This window comes from Pogona vitticeps, chromosome 8 (assembly GCF_051106095.1).
Source record: "Pogona vitticeps strain Pit_001003342236 chromosome 8, PviZW2.1, whole genome shotgun sequence".
Taxonomy (NCBI): domain Eukaryota; kingdom Metazoa; phylum Chordata; class Lepidosauria; order Squamata; family Agamidae; genus Pogona; species Pogona vitticeps.
In genome coordinates this window covers 16,143,097-16,161,796 of record NC_135790.1, presented here as the reverse complement: position 1 = coordinate 16,161,796, position 18,700 = coordinate 16,143,097, and the positions used below count along the sequence as shown (strand labels likewise).

Genomic DNA, 18,700 nt, shown 5'->3' with positions numbered 1-18,700 from the left:
TGAAAGGCAATTATGACTTGAAGTGGCTGGAATCAGGGGAGAATTCAAAAGTTAAGCAGAGGAATGGAGTGATTAGCGAAGCAGTTTGTTTACATTTTTATTTATTAGATTTACAACGTTGTATATTCTGTGGCTGGCAAATGCTTAGAGTGATGTAGGATAAAACAGTCACATTTCACATGAAATAGAAGAGCCAAACCATCTATGCAATGATTAAAATGAAAGAGAGAAAAACTTGAGAAGCCTGATGGAACAGGGCAGGCTTTACTGCCCATCTAAAGAAGAATCAGCAGGAAGCCAGTTGTGTTTCCTTTAGCAGGGAGTTCCACAGACATGGTGCTGCTACCCAAAAACCTCTCTGGGTGGTGAGACATGTAACAGGACTTTCAGTCATGATTGTAAGTTGCAAGCAGAGGTGGTCCTTCAGATATCCTGGTCTAAAGCTAAAGCTTTTTCATGGCGTCTCAGCCTCAGAACTGATGCATCTAAAAGGAGAAAATGCATCTTGTCTGTGATGAAATCAGGAATGCTCAATGAAAGCTTAGGCCAAATTAGTATTTGAGGTAGCACAGGACTCTCTTTTTTGTGCTGCAACAGACCCTTGGTATGAACCAGAGGGTAGCTGTTTTCCGAAACTTGACATTCTTAATTGCCTTGTAAAAGTTCTACATTGCCAGTTAATGGTCTCACCCCAACCCTGATCTGCAATACAGTGGTGCCTCGCTTAACGAGCGCCCCGTTTAACGATTTGTTTTTTGCGATCGCAAAAGCGATCGCATTGCAATGTTTTCAATGGTAAAAAATTGCTTTGCGACGCATAGCAGTGTTCTAAAAACAGCTGATTGGTGGTTCCAAAATGGCCGCCGGGAAAAAATGGCCGCCCGCTGTGTTTTCACACCCATTCCTCACTTACCGGGCAGCAAAAATGGCAGCCGTATGGAGGGTTTTCGCTTAAAGGTGAGTTTTAAGCCCATAGGGGGTTTTAATGCATTCCTATGGGCTTTTTCTTTTCGCATAGCGACAAATCCGGATAGCGACGATTTTTCCGGAACGGATTATCATCGCTATGCGGGGCACCACTGTATATATATTGCCTTTGCTCTGCTGTGGGAAGTAGAGGTGAACTGTGAGAAAGAAGTATAGCAAGAGAGAGGCAGAAGCTGACCCACTAATGCCTTGTTCCTCTTTGTGATTTCAGGAAAAAAGATGAAACCAAAAGGAGTTGGCGAGAGCAGAGGAGGGCCAACTTAGTGGCATCTCTGGACTTTGGGCCGGGGTGGGGGATGAGGTTCCGTGCTTCTAATTTATGACCCTTCAAAAGGAGCCATGTGGCCTGGCCCCTTGTAAATAATGTTTGTTCCCTGCAGGTTGGCAGTCCCTGGAAGCCAAGAAAGCTGTATTTATAAACCAAGATAAAGGGACACTCCAGCCCTCGGGCCTCCATGGGGCTGGGTGGGTTGTTTGTTTGATTGTTTTCTCACATTACTGCAAGTTTGTGCCCAGTGAGGAGGGGGAATATCCGAGAAGGTTACAGGGGAAGGGGCTCGCCTGCTGCTAATTCGTTTCGGGATGGGCAATGAGGAGCAGCCCACAACACATCAAGCACATGCTCCCATTCTGCCCGGGTGCTCAGTCTCTCCTGCTCCAAGGCAGGAATGACCAGGGGGTTTCTTTAATAGCTCATGAATCCTTTTGTAAAATGACCAATAAAACTGTTTGTTACCCTGGACCTCATAAGGTGTGCTTCTCTTTCTCCCCAGCAGTGCAAACTCGTTCTCTCGGTGAATCTGGGAATACCTAGAAGGATGTACAGGGGAGCTTGTTTTACCATCCACCCCCCAACACCACCCCCAACAAAGGGACTCTTGCCTGCCAAAGATAGCTAGCTGCCTATTGCTCCCAAGTTTCGGAAATTAAATAGGCTTTCAGGAGCAAAGGCATTGCAAACATACTGAATGCTGCGAAATCGCAGCACTTGCCTGGCTATGAAATGCCTGCCAGTTCTTGTCCTATGGCAGATGCTGTCAAAAGCCAGCAGGCTTGCCAAAGTGCCTTGGGTGTCAGCCCAGCACATATGATGACCAGCTGCTCATTTGCTCAGGTTGCTTGTCACTAAACGGAGCCTAGTTTGCTGTGAGCACAGCAAGCCAAAGGTCTGTGCATACACGTGTTAGCTCTATGGGGCTTTTGTAAGATTTGATACAGGACAAAGTTCAGCTGACATAGTTTAACCTGTCATTTATGCCGCTGGGTAGCGAGTGCCCCCCACCAAAAAAACCTTTCAATTTAAAAAAAATCTGTTGACGGATGTTGTGATTTTTGGCTTCCCATCTCTGCTGGAAGGGAAGGTCACCTTTCTGTTCTGCTTCTTCGCTCTTTTTTCGGCAGCTCAGCATGCACAATTTAAGCCCATGTCAAAAACATTGCTGGCTTACTTTTGCCCCCCTTAGGCTGCTCTTGATGACGGAAGAGCGGGGATGGGAATAAAATTGACAATCTTGGTCACCTTCTCTCTGTTTCTAACCAACAGAGCTGCAAACTGCATAAGGAGATTTAAACAGATAAACGTCAGGAACACAATCTTGTGCATCTTTACTCAAAGCTGTCCAGTCCTGTTTCTTTCTCAGTAAGCAGGTGTAGGGTTGCAGATGAGCAGAAAAATTCCAAGGGGTAGGGGCGATGGGGAGGTGAAAGAGCGGCCACTTCCTAATTCCTCCGTCTAGGCCCTAGACTCTAGCGTCTACATACACTGTGGTTCTTGGAGAGAACCTCGTCCACTTTTCCTGTTTTACTTCCTTGCTTCTCCTTTTTAAATATTTATTTCCCCTTAATCTAAAATGCCAAAAGGGAGTTTATGAGATTGACTGTTTTCTTTGTGGGAGTGGGAAAAGAATACCCTTCTGCATAATGATGGAGCTTATAAATACTGAATTTTAGACTACCACATCCAGAATCCACCTGTCAACGTGACCATATTACCTGAGGGACTCTGGAAACTGTAATCTACAAAACTAATTTATCAAACCGTGGATTCGGAGCCAATGGGAGTTCAGAAACATGATTCTTCGTACTGTTGCAGTGTCCCACGTTGCCAGAATCCATATCAGCATAACATTGGCTCTATCTCGATTTTTGGATAAACAACACAGAAATACAGGAAGCTGCAGTGTAATCCCTGAAATGGGAGTGATGGTGAATGCAGGGCTCCTCAGATGTTGTTGGGTGGCAGTTTCTATCTGCCCTCAGCAGCATAGTCAGTGATGGGAGTTGTAGTCCAATTGGAGCTCAAAGACACATCCTTCTGCCTTAAAGGATGCCTGGGGAGATTCTGAAAATTCCAGTAAAAAAAAAAACACAAAGAGATAAATGTTTCCAAGGTTTGGGTCTGGTCTTCCGCTAGTTTCTGCAAAGAGATGGAGGAGGAATCCCCCCCCATTTGCCAGGATAGCCAAGTGTCCCCCTTTACAGGGGACAGTCCTCTGTTTGAAGGCCACCTCATTCCTGGTGCATTTTCTGGGCCTTGGAGGGTTGTACCCACTCCTGAAGCTCGTCCAAAATTCTTACAAAGATGAGGGAGGGAACTAACCACTTTTGTGGCTTCCATCTGTAAAAAAGCGAAACATCCTGGGTGCAGAGGGATCCCAGGGTGAAGGGGGACACAGACACACACACCCATTGCCAAATTGCCTTCACACTCCACTTCCAAAGGGAAATTCTTGTGACAATTGGGGGGGGGGGGACACAAGTTAAATGCTTTTGCAGGGTGTTGGCTGGCACATATTGGTTTGGAGGTGGAAAATTCTGAGAAGGGAAGGCAAAGATGCTGAAGTTGCCCAGTAACTCTGGCACATGGACCGCAGACTTGGCAGACTGCAGGTGGTCCCTTGAACACAGTCTCTCCCACATTTTAAACAACAGTATATAGTCCTTCCTTTGCGACTATAAATATACTGTATGTGAACCATGCAAACTCTTCATTGACGATGTGTTTAGAGTTTGGAGGCTAGGCAGAAGTGGGTGTTCCACTTGGGGGGGGGGAGAAACCGAGTGCCCATTTTGCACCAGCCCCAGAATCCAAGAAAGAAGGGAGGCTCTACAATTGACCTTAGAAAAGCAACAGCTCCTCTTTTCTGGGAGATTCATACAACTGAACAGTGCCTTGAAAGGTTAATGCCGGAGCAGTGGAGGGAGGGAGGAAATCCCGTTGATTTGTTCAGAGAAGTAACGCTTCTGCTATCATTGGTCCTACGGGAAAGTGTGGTTTCCCCAACCCCTTGACCCCTCCTGCTCTCTGCCGGTGATGAATGAGCCCGCAGTCAGGAAATCATGGAGAAATTCTGCTCAGGAAATGACATGGCTTGTTTGGGAGGAGGGAGAGAGCTGGTTGGCGAAGGAGAACGAGTCTGCGTGCCAAGAAGTCCTGCCACGTTATTTCTGCTGCAAAGAGTTCACCTCTCTAGGGAATAAAACAGCAGGCATGTTTCTCTCCCCACTGCTTTCTCCGTTCGTAGTCATCAAATAACGTTCACTGGATCCTTAAGATTCTTCCCCAAACTGCTCTCCTTTCTAAGATTTTTGTTGTTGTTATTTTCAAAGAAGAGAGTTGACATAATGTTGGTAAACAGTCTAGGGCTTCTGGCTTTGGGAGCAAGAATCCTGGCATCGTGGAAAACCCAACTCCGAGGCCAGCATCCAGTTGTGCCTTTCTCCTATCTTTTGCTACATCCACCACAATGAGTGGTCCTCTCTTGTTTCTGCAACCTGACACTTCGTGCTTCCTCGTTCCAGGGTGCTGGGAAACTGCATGGATCAGGTTTTGGGCACTACAGTGGGAGAGTAAGGAAGTCCCAGCTTTGCAGCTGTTGGATGCTAAAGTTGTCTTCTCCATTTTGATCTTCACGGCAACCCCATGAAGTGAGCTACGTTGAGCAGTGTGACCTGTTGAACTACAGCCAGGAGCAGGCTATTGCTCAACAGGTCATCATTCAACCTAGCCTACTTCAAATGGAGCGGATAAAAATGGAAAACAGAAGACCTACATACGCACATTTTGCATGCCTTCTTTCCTTGGAAGAAAGGTGTCATGAATAAAGTATGCTTCCAATGCATCTATGCTGTTTTATATGTAGGTAATCTGCAATGAAAGCTTTTCATTGCTTGAAAATCAAGGGATCTCTTCATTGTTTCATAACCGCACAGCAGATGACTGTAAGAAGCTCAGGACTGAGATGGAGAAAAGATGGCAACTCTCGAAATAATGATCACATATTCATTAAAGCTGCTCTGGTCTTAATGATGTTTCACACCTGTGCATATATTTTATGTTGTCATTCTCTATTATTGGAGTTTCTTCAATCCATGCTAAGCCTTAGCCACCCCTCTGCTAATTCTGCTGGATGTGGACTCTAGATATCTCTGATCTAAACACTTGCCCTGTTGGTATCATTGCACCCATTAATGGCAATCTCAACTGTTGGGCAGGTTGAGTTTGGAAAAATTTGGTCCTTCAGCTCACAGAATCCCCTTCTGCCATCATGGCCACCTGCACTGGGAACTACTGTGGAAAAGTAACTTCCAAACTGACACAGGTTTTCTGGAGGCGACCTGGTTCAAGTCAACAAAGAGCTTCAAACACCGCTGGCTACCAGCACCTGGCTACCATCCTGACACTTGCCTGAGCTAATGGCAAGCTTTGCTCATTTGAATGAACCACCTAAGTACCCAGCAGATTCACAAAGGAGGCAGCCATGCCCCCTGGCTTTTCAGCACAACATTAATGTGGGTCTGCAGCTGTGTGTATTACTAACCTCTGCCTTAGGTACTGAGAGTGCCTCCTTAAAGGCTTGCAAGGAGGTTTTCGGCCCGCGGCGCTGTAATCCCAGCTTCTTTCAGCATAAGCAAGGACATTTTCCCCTAGCAGAACTTGAACAAGGGCAGAGCTGTTTGGAAAGCAGCAGGATTTATGACTTCAATTATTTCTCTTGTGCCAAAGTCTGCTTTAATGAGCAGTGCAACAGCAGTACCTCTGAGCGCAGGGCTCAGGCAGAGTCGAGATAGTTTGTCAGTGAGGCAAAAATGACCCTCTCACCCCACAGTGAGCACCGGCAGCTGAACCTTTGTTCAACACTCAAGGTGTGTCCTCTGCAACACAGGAAGGCAGGACTGTTCCTTTGAAGGCCCGGGGTGGCTCAGTAGGCTCTTTCGCCATCGTTTTGCTGCCACCTCAAACACCTGCGGCACTCACCTCCTTTGATCTAATGGAAAGGCCGTCCATCTGTACAACGGACATGACCTGGACCACAGAAAAACTGTTCTACAGGCCAAATGAGGGTAACTGATAGACAGAATATTCTGAGGGAAAGGCTCAGCTAGGAATATGAGGAGCATAGACCTCAACAGATGGGAAACCCTGACATCTGAGCGTTCAGCCTGGAGGCAGGCGTTGCATCACGGCCTCTCCCAATTTGAAGAGACCCTTGTCCAGCAGACCGAGGCAAAGAGGAAGTCACAAAAGCAGCAAAACCAGGGAGCTGGTCAGGGGACAGATTGGATTTGTCCTCAGTGTGGAAGGGATTGTCACTCTCGAATCGGCCTCCTCAGCCACACTAGACGCTGTTCCAAGTCCCCCATACGGAGCACGTCACCATAGTCTTTCGAGACTGAAGGTTGCCTAACTAACTATGCTCAGTGAGTTGTTAGTTGGCTGCAGAGCCAAAGGTCAAGAGCTTGGGTCTCCACTGTGCCTCCTGGAAGAAGAGACAGACTTCGGTCAGGAGGACGTATGTTCCCGGAGTTGCCCCAACAGAAGGGAATGGTAAACCACTTCTGCGCATTCGATGCCTAGAAAACCCTGGAAAAGGCTACTCTAAGTCAGAGTCAACTTGACAGTGTTTCATTATTATTATTTGAGCTTTCCACAGAGTCTCGTCATCTTGTGCGCCCCCAAAAAGGCGGACGGTGGCCTGGGAGGGACAAAAAAAAAGCTGAGCTGCAACCTTGTGCCTTCTCTGCTCAGGAAGGGGCAAATTCTGGACCACTATGATGCCACAGCTCAAATTAAAGAGACAAAAATAAAAAATGTGCTTGAAGAGTCCATTTGTCTCTTCCTAGGGGGTGATTTTGCTGTGTGTTGTGAGATCCAACCCCCCCCCCCATAACATCAGATCACGGCCGAAGCTTCCACCATTGGAGCTCTGCACATGTAAATATTGAACAGGATAATGACCGAACATCTTTAACCAAATGGAGAAGAGAATAACTGGTGTGTCTGTTGTCTACATGCTTCTCCATGTGGATGGGTAACTTCAAGGCTCCTGACTCTCCCTTTCTAGCTTTAAATCGGACTTTGATGGGGCAAACATTCCACCTTTAAAGACTATTTTTTAGGGGCTGTAGGGAGGAGGACACACGGCTACCCTCCTTCACCTGGCATCTGCTAAAGTCAGCTTCACAAAGCCACTTTGCTTTGCTATCCTGGGCTGGGTTAAGACATACAAGCGGCTGAAACTTGCCCCACAGCCCAAAGCCCAGCTTCTGATGTCACGTGGCTGACTCCTGATTCAATGAAGCGAGGGGGCCCGACCTCATCCACTCCTGGCAGCTGTTCTAAAAGTTAAGAGTCCAATCTCTTGAGCTCACAGGTCTTCCTGCCCGCAGATGCTAAACTCATCACTGTCACGACGAGGACGTTAAGCTTCTGTTCTGGGATAGAAGGGATGTTTGTGTAAGAGAGAGCAGGACGTGAGGCCTCGGCCGCACTTATCAAATACAAAAGGTTTATGTTTCCAAGCGCCCTGTTAAGCAGCTGTCTATGTTTACTTAGCCCCTCTCCGGCAGGAAACCCCCTCCAGAGTTTCCTTGATGAAACCAGACAGAGCCACAGTCATCGCCAAGCTGCACTGGATGCAGGCGAGAAGCCGCACGGCGGGATTGCTTTCGTTCAGCTCCAAATCTCAGCTGGACGAGGAGATCAGAAGTGGATGATAATCTGCCCTCTTGTGAAGCTGAGTGCCTATTTCCTTCAGCAACTCTACCAGGTTGCCAAAGGCTATCGGTCCAGGCGTCTTTGGACCGATGGAGCACAGGTTTTACAGCCGAAAAGGGAAAACCTAGCAGCTTCAGTCATGGTATTCTGCTATCTTCCTGGATTTTCAGGTGCATCCCTGTATTCCTCTCCCTTGAGAAGCCATTGGCCTCCTTTCAACCTGGATTTGCTTTAAGTGGGAGTAATGGGGGGGGACAGTGCTTCTGAAATCTTTCTGGCATGAGGCACAAGCTACTCTCTGTCGGCATGAGATATTTTGAAAGAACAGGTGACCTTCGGATTGGCTGAAGGCAGTGATGAAATTACGTGAAAAAATGGGTTTCTTTTCCATGTTGCTTCACTCACCCAGCGTTTTTTGTCAGGCCTTGGAATAGTTACCTTTTTTAGGACTACAGCCCCCAGAATCCCACAGCCAACATGGCCACCAGCTGAGGCGACTTGGGAACTCTGGGAACTGTAGTCCAAAAAAACAAAAAATCCAAGCTCTAGTTTTTGCAGCCGCAACAGCCTGTGCCCTTTGTTGTCCTGGTGCTGAGTTTGCAGACAAAACTAAGCAATCTACAATTTAGAGGGCTTCAGATTATGAGAAGCCTCTGGCAGCATCCCAAATACCAACCCCTGCCCTTGAAGTTTACGTTTTCTGTCCTACCTGTTTTGGAGGTGGTGCTGTGGACCCTATTTAACTTCCCATCACTTGACATAACATCAGATATGCTTCTTGGGGGGAAAGTGATGACAAACCTCAACAGCATCTTAAAAAGCAGAGACATCTCCTTGCCAACAAAAGTCCACATAGTCAAAGCTATGGCTTTTCCAGTAGTGATGTATGGAAGTGGGAGCTGGACCATAAAGAAAGCTGACTGCTGAAGAATTGATGCTTTTGAATTGTGGTGCTGGAGGACAGTCTTGAGAGTCCCCTGGACTTCAAAGAGAACAAACCTATCCAGTCTGAAGGAAATCAACCCTGAGTGCTCCCTGGAAGGACAGATCCTGAAGCTGAGGCTCCAATACTTTGGCCATCTCATGAGAAGAAAAGACTCCTTGGAAAAGACCTTGATGTTAGGAAAGTGTGAAGGCAAGAGGAGAAGGGGACGACAGAGGACAAGATGGTTGGACAGTGTCACCAAAGCGACCAACATGAATTTAACCCAACTCCAGGAGGCAGTGGAAGACAGGAGGGCCTGGCATGCTCTGGTCCATGGGGTCACAAAGAGTCGGACACGACTAAACAACTAAACAACAACAAAAATGCTTAGCCTGTTGGGATTTTTCCCAACTGCGCTGTCCCACCTGGATTGTTTCTTGTCTTTCCACTTCATATCCAAGGAATCAACTTCATATGTGTGCAATTTACCTGAATTCTTCCCTTTACCGACGTGTCTCTACCTCTTGCCATTGTGAAAGGCGCTGTGGGCTTCTCGGCTCTTTCTGGTAAATGGAAAACACTTGAAAAGCTCTATTCATGTCGATCCTAATCATTGCTTGTAAATACTCCAAGGGATCAAGATGAGAAACAAACACAAGCGTTGTGTTCCCCAACAACAATGGTCAAAAGTTGTGAGATTTATTCATTCACTCATTCGTTTGTTCGTTCGTTTGCCCTTGTATAAAACAATGACTTTTTTTCTTTATGAGAAGCACTTGGGGGAAAAAAACTATTGTAGATATTTTGTGAAATGCACAAGGTTGTTTTAAAAAGAAAATGAATGATTTTGTGGCACCGAGATACTTTTGTGATATTTTTTTTCACACTAAATGCTGAAATGCAAAAACAAAATAAAAAATCATAATGTTACTCAGCAAGGAGACAACTGTTGGTCCGAGTCCTGTTTAATCAGCCACTGAAGACTGACCATGCAAGGGTACCTCTCTTGCAACGAGCTCTCTTTGTGTAACCCATCTTGCCCTGTTTGCAAACTGATCATGGAGCAAGTTCCAATACCAAGTATTGGGGAGGGGAGACTTTTTTAAAAAATGAAAAGCCACTGCACAATTGCTCTAATGTGCACTAATTTTCTCTCTTAGACTTTAGCCTTTGAAAGTTTGTTATTCGGACCAGCAATTTCAATACTTTCGAAGGAACCACCTTTAGAGCTCCTCCCAGTTCTGCTTTGGTGCCTTTAACAGCACCCCAACAGGTAGAAATTTGCCTACTCCAACTGTCCTATATCCTGCCCCCATCACCGATAAATCTCACTTTCTCTTTTTTGCTCCTTTGGAATGTCTTGTTCAAATGCCCAGGGTCATCCGTTGGCCCCAAAAGGCATTCCGTAAACACTTTGAGCCCTTAGGGATGGCTCGCTCCCTGTTTTCCCCTCAAGGCGGGCAGGAAGGCACCATCAGAAGCCAAAGATACCACTCTTGCCAGTTCAATTGGCTTATTCTGCTCTTGGCACCTACCATTGTTAATTCCTTAAACAATATATCTAGGGCTGCCTACCCCTTGGATTTGCTCCAACTAATTGTGCCAGTGTGGCTTCTTTACACCAGTCAACATACATCAGCTGCTCCAAAACCATTGATCGCACATGGTGAGACCTTTCATGTTTGTTCTAGCTTGGCTTTCCTTTTCCCTCCCCTCAAAAAACAAACTCTTCCGCTTTGAAATAGAGGCGATCAGCGACTGTGCAACAGCTCCATGCAAAACAAACAAATAAAAATCCAAGCAAGGAGCCTTTGGGCATCGATTGCGATAGGAGAGGGGGGGGGGTCCTTCCAGCTCTCGGAACAATTACTTTGGGGGCTTCAATTGACCAAATCCCAGAGGATTCTGAGAACTCTAATTGTAAAAAAAATGTGTTTTTTTTCCAGATTCAGGACCTTTTATAGAAAAGAAGAGCTGTTAACATTTGTAGCCTGATCCAGGTATTCAGCGTACATGCATGTGGGTTAAATGGAGTGGAGGGAGAGGAAATAATTTATTTTCCTGATATTCAGCCTAAATCTGGCTTCCTGTAGCTTGAGCCCATTATTAAATGTCCTGCACTCTGGGATGATCGAGAACAGATCCTGCCTCTCCTCTGTATGAATACCTTTCAGGTATTTGAAAAGTACTATCCTATCTCCCCTCAGTCTTCTTTTCTCGAGGCTAAATATGCCCAGTTCTTTGAGCCTTTCCTCATAGGGCTTGGTTTCCAATGGCTGCCGGTGTGGCACCAATGCAGCACAGTGTGGCTGCACACCCATTACACCCCTCATTGGTCCTCCAGAGAGACAGCACACCTGGTGTAGGTGATCATGGAACAAAGGAAGGCTAATGACATGGGTGATAACAGAACAATAGGAAAGCAATTAACCTTGGAGAAGTCAACCACAGGTGTCGGAGCTGGTGGAGCTTAAAAGCAACGCCTTGAGAACTCTTTATTAACTTAGCACCATTGCACAGAATGTTGTGAGAATTCAGATAGGATACTAGCTACCTAATCGCCACTAGGATTGGACGGAGAAAGTCTTCGAACCTATGCCCTAACTCTAAGCAGAAGGGCAGAACGAGAGGTCACCTGGCCCGCTGGGAGCTGCTGCTTCTCTGCCAGGAGTGTTTGCTCTCACTGTAACAGATAACAACTAAAGGCCTTGAGCAGGAGCTTCCCACAACCCGACAAGTCCATGGATCTTTCCAGCATATTTCAGTTTCAGTCCCACACAGTAGAAAGTCTCCTTCTGCAGCGACTCTTCTCTTCGTTTTTGTAGGTTCAGTGACTCTGCTTTGCTGAGCTTCAGCTTCTCAGCTTGTTCTTCCATGAAGTGTCTTATATGTCTCAAGAGTCCTCTTCAAGAATCTGAAAGTGGTTTTGCAATTCCACTGGTAAAGAGCATTATCTTCTTCTTTTGCTCCTAACCACGACATTTTTCCATGGCGCTTCCTCCTCTATGTTTGTTTGTTCTCTCCTCATCACTCTCCTCCTCTGCTTTGACCATGCTGTTCTCCGCCCTCCAGTGCCTCCTGTAGCTGCTGCTGTAGTCTGTCTATGCTCCCTTCATCTTCCCTTACACCCCAAAGCCTGAACACTCACTCTTCTAGTTCTTTCACTTTTTCTTCCGGCGGTGTTGCCAGTTTGCGCTTGCTACATGTGCATGTTGTGTTGTTCTCAGGCACGAAGTCAAATATTGCACACGCCTTGCAGGTCACCACTACTGAAGTGTCTCCCCCACCCCTCATAATTCCTGCTACCTGTTTAAATCTTCAATAGCCATTGAATTGTTGCAGGTGGAGAAGAGCAATCGCCAAGGCAATGATAGCTAATGGTCAAAGTTGCTGACAGAGACAGAGGTCTCTGTTAGGCTGTTCCAAGTCCTTAGCCTGAAGCGCCCCATCCTATTAGCTCATCCTCCAAAGGAAAAGCTCTGCTCATAAAATTATCATTGAAGTCATAAAATTATCCATTCCTCTTCTGAAACTGAGCACAGGCACTTAACTCCCTGACCTTGCTTGGCTCCTTGGATGCTGTGGCAGTGACTGGAATACAAAATACCAAAGCCCAGCCATCACTTGGCCCTGAATTGGGGCCAGGGGTAAGGCAGTGAAGCCAGGATCTTAAGCTTTTAGCCATGTCCCATGTTTTAAGGGCAAGGGCAACTAGAAGATGGAATCTATGACCCTTAAGGTCAAGATTTCCAGGGGATGACACATAAAACATATGAGCTCTGCTGGATCACACACCAAAGCTTACCTAGTCCAGCCTCCTGTTCACTACAGAGAACGACCCATTACCGATGGGAAGAATACAGTGCCAGGCACAAATATACTATGTTTTATTTCATAGCAAAAGGCATGTGGGTATCTTGGCCATTAGCCATTAAGAAACATTTGCATGCTTACAGATAGCAGAGATCTGCAAGCCATCCTTGGAATAAAGGACTTGGCCAAGCTGGGGGTTCAAGTCCAGAAAAGCACCTTTTGTGGGCTCTCTTTGCAACATTCCCACCCACATCTCCTTGGGATGATTTGCTCCAAACTGAATGCTACCCAGCTCCTGCCCACATTCTCCTGGGAGATTAGTTCAAATTCTGCCCTTAATATATTTTGGCAAAGCAAAATCCAGGGAAACAAGTGCCACACATGTATGGCCTATTTGAAGTGCTATGACACCAGCTGACAAACCACAGGCTGTGGGAAACTCTTCATTTATTTACACAATAAGGCCACACAGTCATTAGTCGCTGTGCCGTCATCAGGCACAATTAGTAGAGTAGCTGTCCGAAAGGAATAAAAGGATAGTCAGTGTTACATACAGCACTGATGTTACCTGTCTGTCATGGGTTTGGAGGGAAAGTTCCATCCTATGGGGAGTGGAAGGCGGGACATCAGGAGGAGGGGCTGTACTGTATATATATGTGGAGCTTGTGTGGAGAAGTTAGGAAGACGCTGGAGAAGAGCTGAGAGAAGAAGCTTGAGTGGGAGTCTGTGTGTCAGACAGGGTACTACTGTGTGTCAGTCAGTACCAACCTGATAGGTTCAGGTGTCTGTAGGGTTAGCCAGAACTGATAGGTTCAGGGTCTGTGCTTTAGTTAAATGCGTTCTGTGTGAACCAAACTGTGTGTATGTAGGATTGAGACTAAGCCACGTTACTGTATCTTATTCACCTGATCATTTTATTTTCCCTGTGTGTTGTTTAAATAAACCTTGTTCTTTTATTTGTTAAAAATCCATCCCTGGTCTGTGTGACTTCTTATAGGGAATGGTTGGTGGCAGCTTAGTGAAACTGTGGCATATCCCAGGAGGTCTGGGTTTGTCACAGTCAGCACTTTGCCTCTTACATGAAGGCAAAACAGTAGAAGGATAAAGACCCACTCATGCCCCCCCTTCTCAAGAGATGATTATCACGTTTCTTTTCCTGCATTTCAATGCATGATTTCTTTATCTTCTTCAAAAAAACAATCCCAACAGAAACAACAGAGACAGCCTGTTTTCACATATGTGGGAGATTCCAGACCAATTCTTAAGAACCCAACACCTTGCAAATGAATGGTTAAATATTTGGCCCCCAAATAGCGAACCCCTTTCCCCCTCCTCCAAGCAAGAGGTCCTGGCAAGTCAGCAGCCCAGATGGCGACATCCAGGACGGATGGATCCTGGAGGGAGGCCAAGGAGGGGGGGGCGGGGGAAAGGAAGGTCCTTGGTTCTGCTGACAGCAACCACACCTCAGAAGCCACAGGGATGCTCAGGGCTCAGCAGAGTCACTAAATGGCTGGAAGAGGGGAAACAACCTAATTCTGGCTTCTCCGCCTTGATATGTTAAAATCAGAGTTTGGGAAACTAGTTTTGTTCTTATCTGTTTGGAGTCATAGGTATGCTTCCTGGCTGGCTAAGGCAGATGGGAGTAGTAGTTCAGTAATGCTGGTTGGTTGATTTCTAGCCATTGTAACCCCCAAAGGTTACTGTTTCCAAGTTCGAATATGCCAAAATGGGCAGCTGACACTTTCCCCGGCTAATTAGGATCACCTCCACAGTGATACAGAGCAGAGTGTTATGAGAGAAGCAGCTCCAGTGACCTCAAAAACGAGCAGCCCTTGTTTCTCCCAAAGAGAAACCATATTTATTCAGAAAACGAGAATGCCTCCAGAAAGCAGGCGACTCACGTAATCAATCAGATGTTATTGTGCAATTGCTCTGCCTTTTTGTTCTTGATGGGTTTTCTCCCCGGAAGCACTCGCTGGGAAACCCTTCTGGGAGTGCATAGGAGGGTTGCCAACTCAAGATGATGGCATCTAGTCATGCAATAGAAGCATTGCCAAGAAACACACACACCCCGGTCCTACTGTGTTCCATGCGGCTTATTTCAGGGTGGGTTGGGATCATGGCAAGGGACGTGGTGGCGCTGCGGGCTAAACCGCAGAAGCCTGTGCTGCAGGGTCAGAAGACCAAGCAGTCGTAAGATCGAATCCACGCGACGGAGTGAGCGCCCGTCGCTTGTCCCAGCTCCCGCCAACCTAGCGGTTCGAAAGCATGCAAATGCAAGTAGATCAATAGGGACCACCTCGGTGGGAAGGTAACAGCGTTGCGTGTCTAAGTCGCACTGGCCATGTGACCACGGAGGATTGTCTTCGGACAAAGCACTGGCTCTACGGCTTGAAAAACGGGATGAGCACTGCCCCCTAGAGTCGAACACGACTGGACAAAAATTGTCAAGGGGAACCTTTACCTTTACCTGGGATCATGGCAAAGTGGACTGTCCCACAGGCTGAAATGTCCCCTGCTCAGCTCACAAAATGCTCTGCTTCAACATGGATGGGCCACAACCTGGTCAACTAATAGGAACTGATACAGCCTGGGTTTTTTTTTTTTCTCTTGCACATTTCAGGCAATACTAGATCAAAGCTGGGAAAAGGGATTGGTCTTTGCTCTGGAGAAGACTGCCAGTGATGGAGATCACAAGGTTCTCTGATCCCAAAAGACCCCGCCAAATGAAGTACGGGACATGCCTGCCGAGAGGGCTGCTCACACTGCTTTTGTACAACTTTATCAGTCATCCCGATGGGTTCTACTGAATGCTCTCTCTTCCTTTGAATTTTTCCACAATAGGATCCTTGCCTTCGTTAGGAGTGGCCGAGGCTCTTGACACGGGGTCTTGGGTACAGGTCGGAGGAGGCTGGATGACACCATTTTCCACATCTGGTTGGAGAATCAAGTCAGACATGCAGGCCCCTGAAAAGAAAAGGAAATGGGGGGGGGGAGAGAATCCTGTTGTTAACCGCTGGTCATTTCGGAAGTGGTCATGAGGGTCTTGACTGTGTATGTGGAAGAAAAGGTTATTTTTCCATCTCATTGACACAATGGGGTGGGTGAATGGGAAACGTCAGAAGCTATAACCTTGATGACTAAAGGTGGGGGGAAAACCCTCGGACCCAGTGCTAGCAAAAAATTAGAGGGAAAGCTGGATGTAAGGATTTCCATCACTCATAAAATCCACCAATGCAGAGCCCTTTCTGCTCACCCACATGGGAACAAAGGACCCAACCAAAAGGAACTATGAAGAACTCGTGTCAGACTTTGAAGATCTGGGAAGGAAGCTGAAGGACATTGAGGCCCAGATGGTCCTTTTGTCCATCCTACCAGTATTCAGAAGAGGAATAGAAAGACAAATGAAAATACTCTGGGTGAATGAGTGGCTATAAAGATATGACCGATGTGAGGGATTTGGCTTTTGGGGCCACAGGCTAAGCTTTCTGGAAGATGGATGGCTGGGAAGTGATGGGTTGACCTCATAACTTCTTATGACCTCGAAACTCATAAGAACTGGAAAGAATGGGTTTGGACAGAGCATGAAAAACTTCATCAGGAGGGCTTTAAACTGAATTGGAAGGGGGGGGCAAACTCAAAGGTAAAGACAAATGAAGACTTATTTACAATAAGAGGAACAGATCGAGCACCTCTAATGGGGCCCAAAAATAATCTTCATTAAAATGTAGGAAGGAAAGCAGACCACAAATCACACAATATCTGGTGTCTATATACAAATGCCAGGAATATGGGAAGCAAACTGGAAAAACTATATATCCTAGTAAATGTAAAAAGTGCCCCTTGACAATTATGTCCGGTCGTATATGACTCTAGGGGCCGGTGCTCATCCCCGCTAGCATTTATCCATAGACACATTTTGTGCAAAAAAGGCAAATGCTGTTTTTGGCTGTAGTAACAGAAGTATAGTCTCCAAATCCTCTATTTGGCACAGGTTAGGCCTCATTTAGAGTTAAGAAGGATGCCAACAAATTGGAGGTCAGAGGTGGGCAACAAGGATGATCAGGGTACTGGAAACCGTGAGGAAAGACTGAAAGAACTGGGCATGTTTAGCCTTGAGAAATGAAGACTGAGGAGAGATATGATAGCACTTTACAAATGCTTCAAAGGCTGTAATACGGAGGAGGGGCAGGATCTGTTTTCAATCATCCCAGAGTGCAGGACATTTAATAATGGGCTCAAATTTCAGGAAGCCAGATTTCAGTTGAATATAAGGAAAACTTTGTAACCGGAACCAATTACCTCAGGAGATGGTGAACGCTCCAAATCTGGAGGCATTAATGAGAAAACAGACAACCATCTGTCAGATCTGCTTTGATTTGGATTCCTGCATTGAGCAAGGAGTTGGACACAGTGGCTGTATGGGCCCTTTCCAACTCCATGATTCTACAGTTCTCTAAGTCCTAGGGTGCAGTTAGATGGGGATTTGTCCAGCTGTTTGGCTGGGCTTGGAGGTGGGCTGGTTTGCTTCTTTTCTCAGCAGCTACACAACATCTGATGTGTAGCCAACCATCTTGTCCCTGGTCCATGTCTACCTGCACCTCTCTGGCAAGTAGGATGGCCCTGGTGTGGTTTGGTTCCAGTGAACTGAGTGATCTTCAGAAATGGAAAGCTTTCTCCTGCTCCTCTGTGGAAGGAGAGAGAGAGATGAAGCAAAGGTTTTGGGGTTTTTTTTGTTTTTGTTTTGTTTGTTTTGTTTTGTTTTGTTTTTTTGGTGGAGGGGTTCAGCCTTGTATGGCAGTGCTGATACGCTGTGCCTTTCAGAAAAAAATATTTATAAAAATTAAAAGCTTCCTCCCAGAAAGAGGAAGAGATAGGAGAGGACAAGGAAGTGAACCTTTTCTTGTTTTCTCCTTCCCCTCTCTTTAAAGGGAGAAAGGGCAAATAGAGTCACTTGAAGTGTGGGCCGATTCCCTGACCCCAAACCACCCGATCATTGCACATGTCCACAAGGACTGCACCAAACGGCATAAACTGGGTTGCTTCAGGTTGCACCGCTATGCAGCCTGAAGCAACCCGATTCCGCCTGATGCAGCCTGCTCCAGTTTGGACATCTAGTCATACCCATGGTCTGTCACTCTATGCACTATACCACCCCCTTCAAGTCCAAACCATCTCTAATACTTTGCTTTGCACAAAAGGATCGCTTGCAACAATACGTATGTTGTTCCTAGGAGAATCAATTTCCTTCTCAGCTAGAGGAAGACTACAGCTAAGCTCAGAAAGGACAGGGAAGCCTGAGGGGGTGGTCAGTCTCCCAGAAACTCAGAAAGTCCGAGTTTCCTTGAGTTTCCTTAGAGCTGCTTCACACAAATATCAACCAGAATTGACTCTGTTTTATTTCCAATATTAAACAAGAGTCTTGGGATACCAGCAATCCTGCATGCACGTATACTGTGTATCAGTGGGAAGGGAGCTTTAAAGCCTAATGTGATGGTTCTTTTCTTTTACCACCTCTGATATTTTTCTTCTGACTGTAACCACCCATGGTAACTGTAAGTAAAGTCTCCTTTTACTACTTTTAATGCTTCTAAAGTGGTCTTTACCACTCAAAGTGCTAGTTTGTGTGCAAAACCAGGGAAGGTGTGGATGAGACTGGGCTGACCTCTCCACATATTGTTGTTGTTGTTCTATCTGATATTCTGCTAGATAAAATGAATAACCAATTCCCAGAAATCTTTTTTAAATTAAATTTCCCCAATATGCCCTGTGTGGTTTGGCAGTAGTTCTAATGGGTGGAAAGAGGGGCATTTCAGTGGTAGGTGACATAACAAAAGGGAGGGGACCCAACCCCCCCAACCCTAACCCAGTTTTAAACTAAAATATAAACCACAGGGCAAGCATCTCAAGTAAACCCATACCTTCCCTATAATACAAAATAATAGAAGTAGCCTCATCAGGAAGGGTATGTAGCCAAT

At 46.2% G+C, this 18,700-nt stretch overlaps 2 protein-coding genes across 8 annotated transcripts in view; one reads left to right on the top strand and one right to left on the bottom strand.

Annotated features, from left to right (window-relative positions):
- Window positions 1-1,729, top strand: part of ROBO3 (roundabout guidance receptor 3) — a 349,278-nt gene extending 347,549 nt beyond the window's left edge. For all 4 annotated transcript variants that reach the window (XM_072978838.2, XM_072978837.2, XM_072978839.2 and 1 more), the window contains one exon: window positions 1,199-1,729. In XM_072978838.2, coding sequence (XP_072834939.2) covers window positions 1,199-1,210 — 12 coding nt within the window. In that variant the 3' untranslated portion in view covers window positions 1,211-1,729. The remainder of the gene's footprint in view (window positions 1-1,198) is intronic.
- Window positions 1,254-18,700, bottom strand: part of ROBO4 (roundabout guidance receptor 4) — a 136,118-nt gene continuing 118,671 nt past the window's right edge. For all 4 annotated transcript variants that reach the window (XM_078379799.1, XM_072978813.2, XM_072978814.2 and 1 more), the window contains exon 20: window positions 1,254-15,689. In XM_078379799.1, coding sequence (XP_078235925.1) covers window positions 15,526-15,689 — 164 coding nt within the window. In that variant the 3' untranslated portion in view covers window positions 1,254-15,525. The remainder of the gene's footprint in view (window positions 15,690-18,700) is intronic.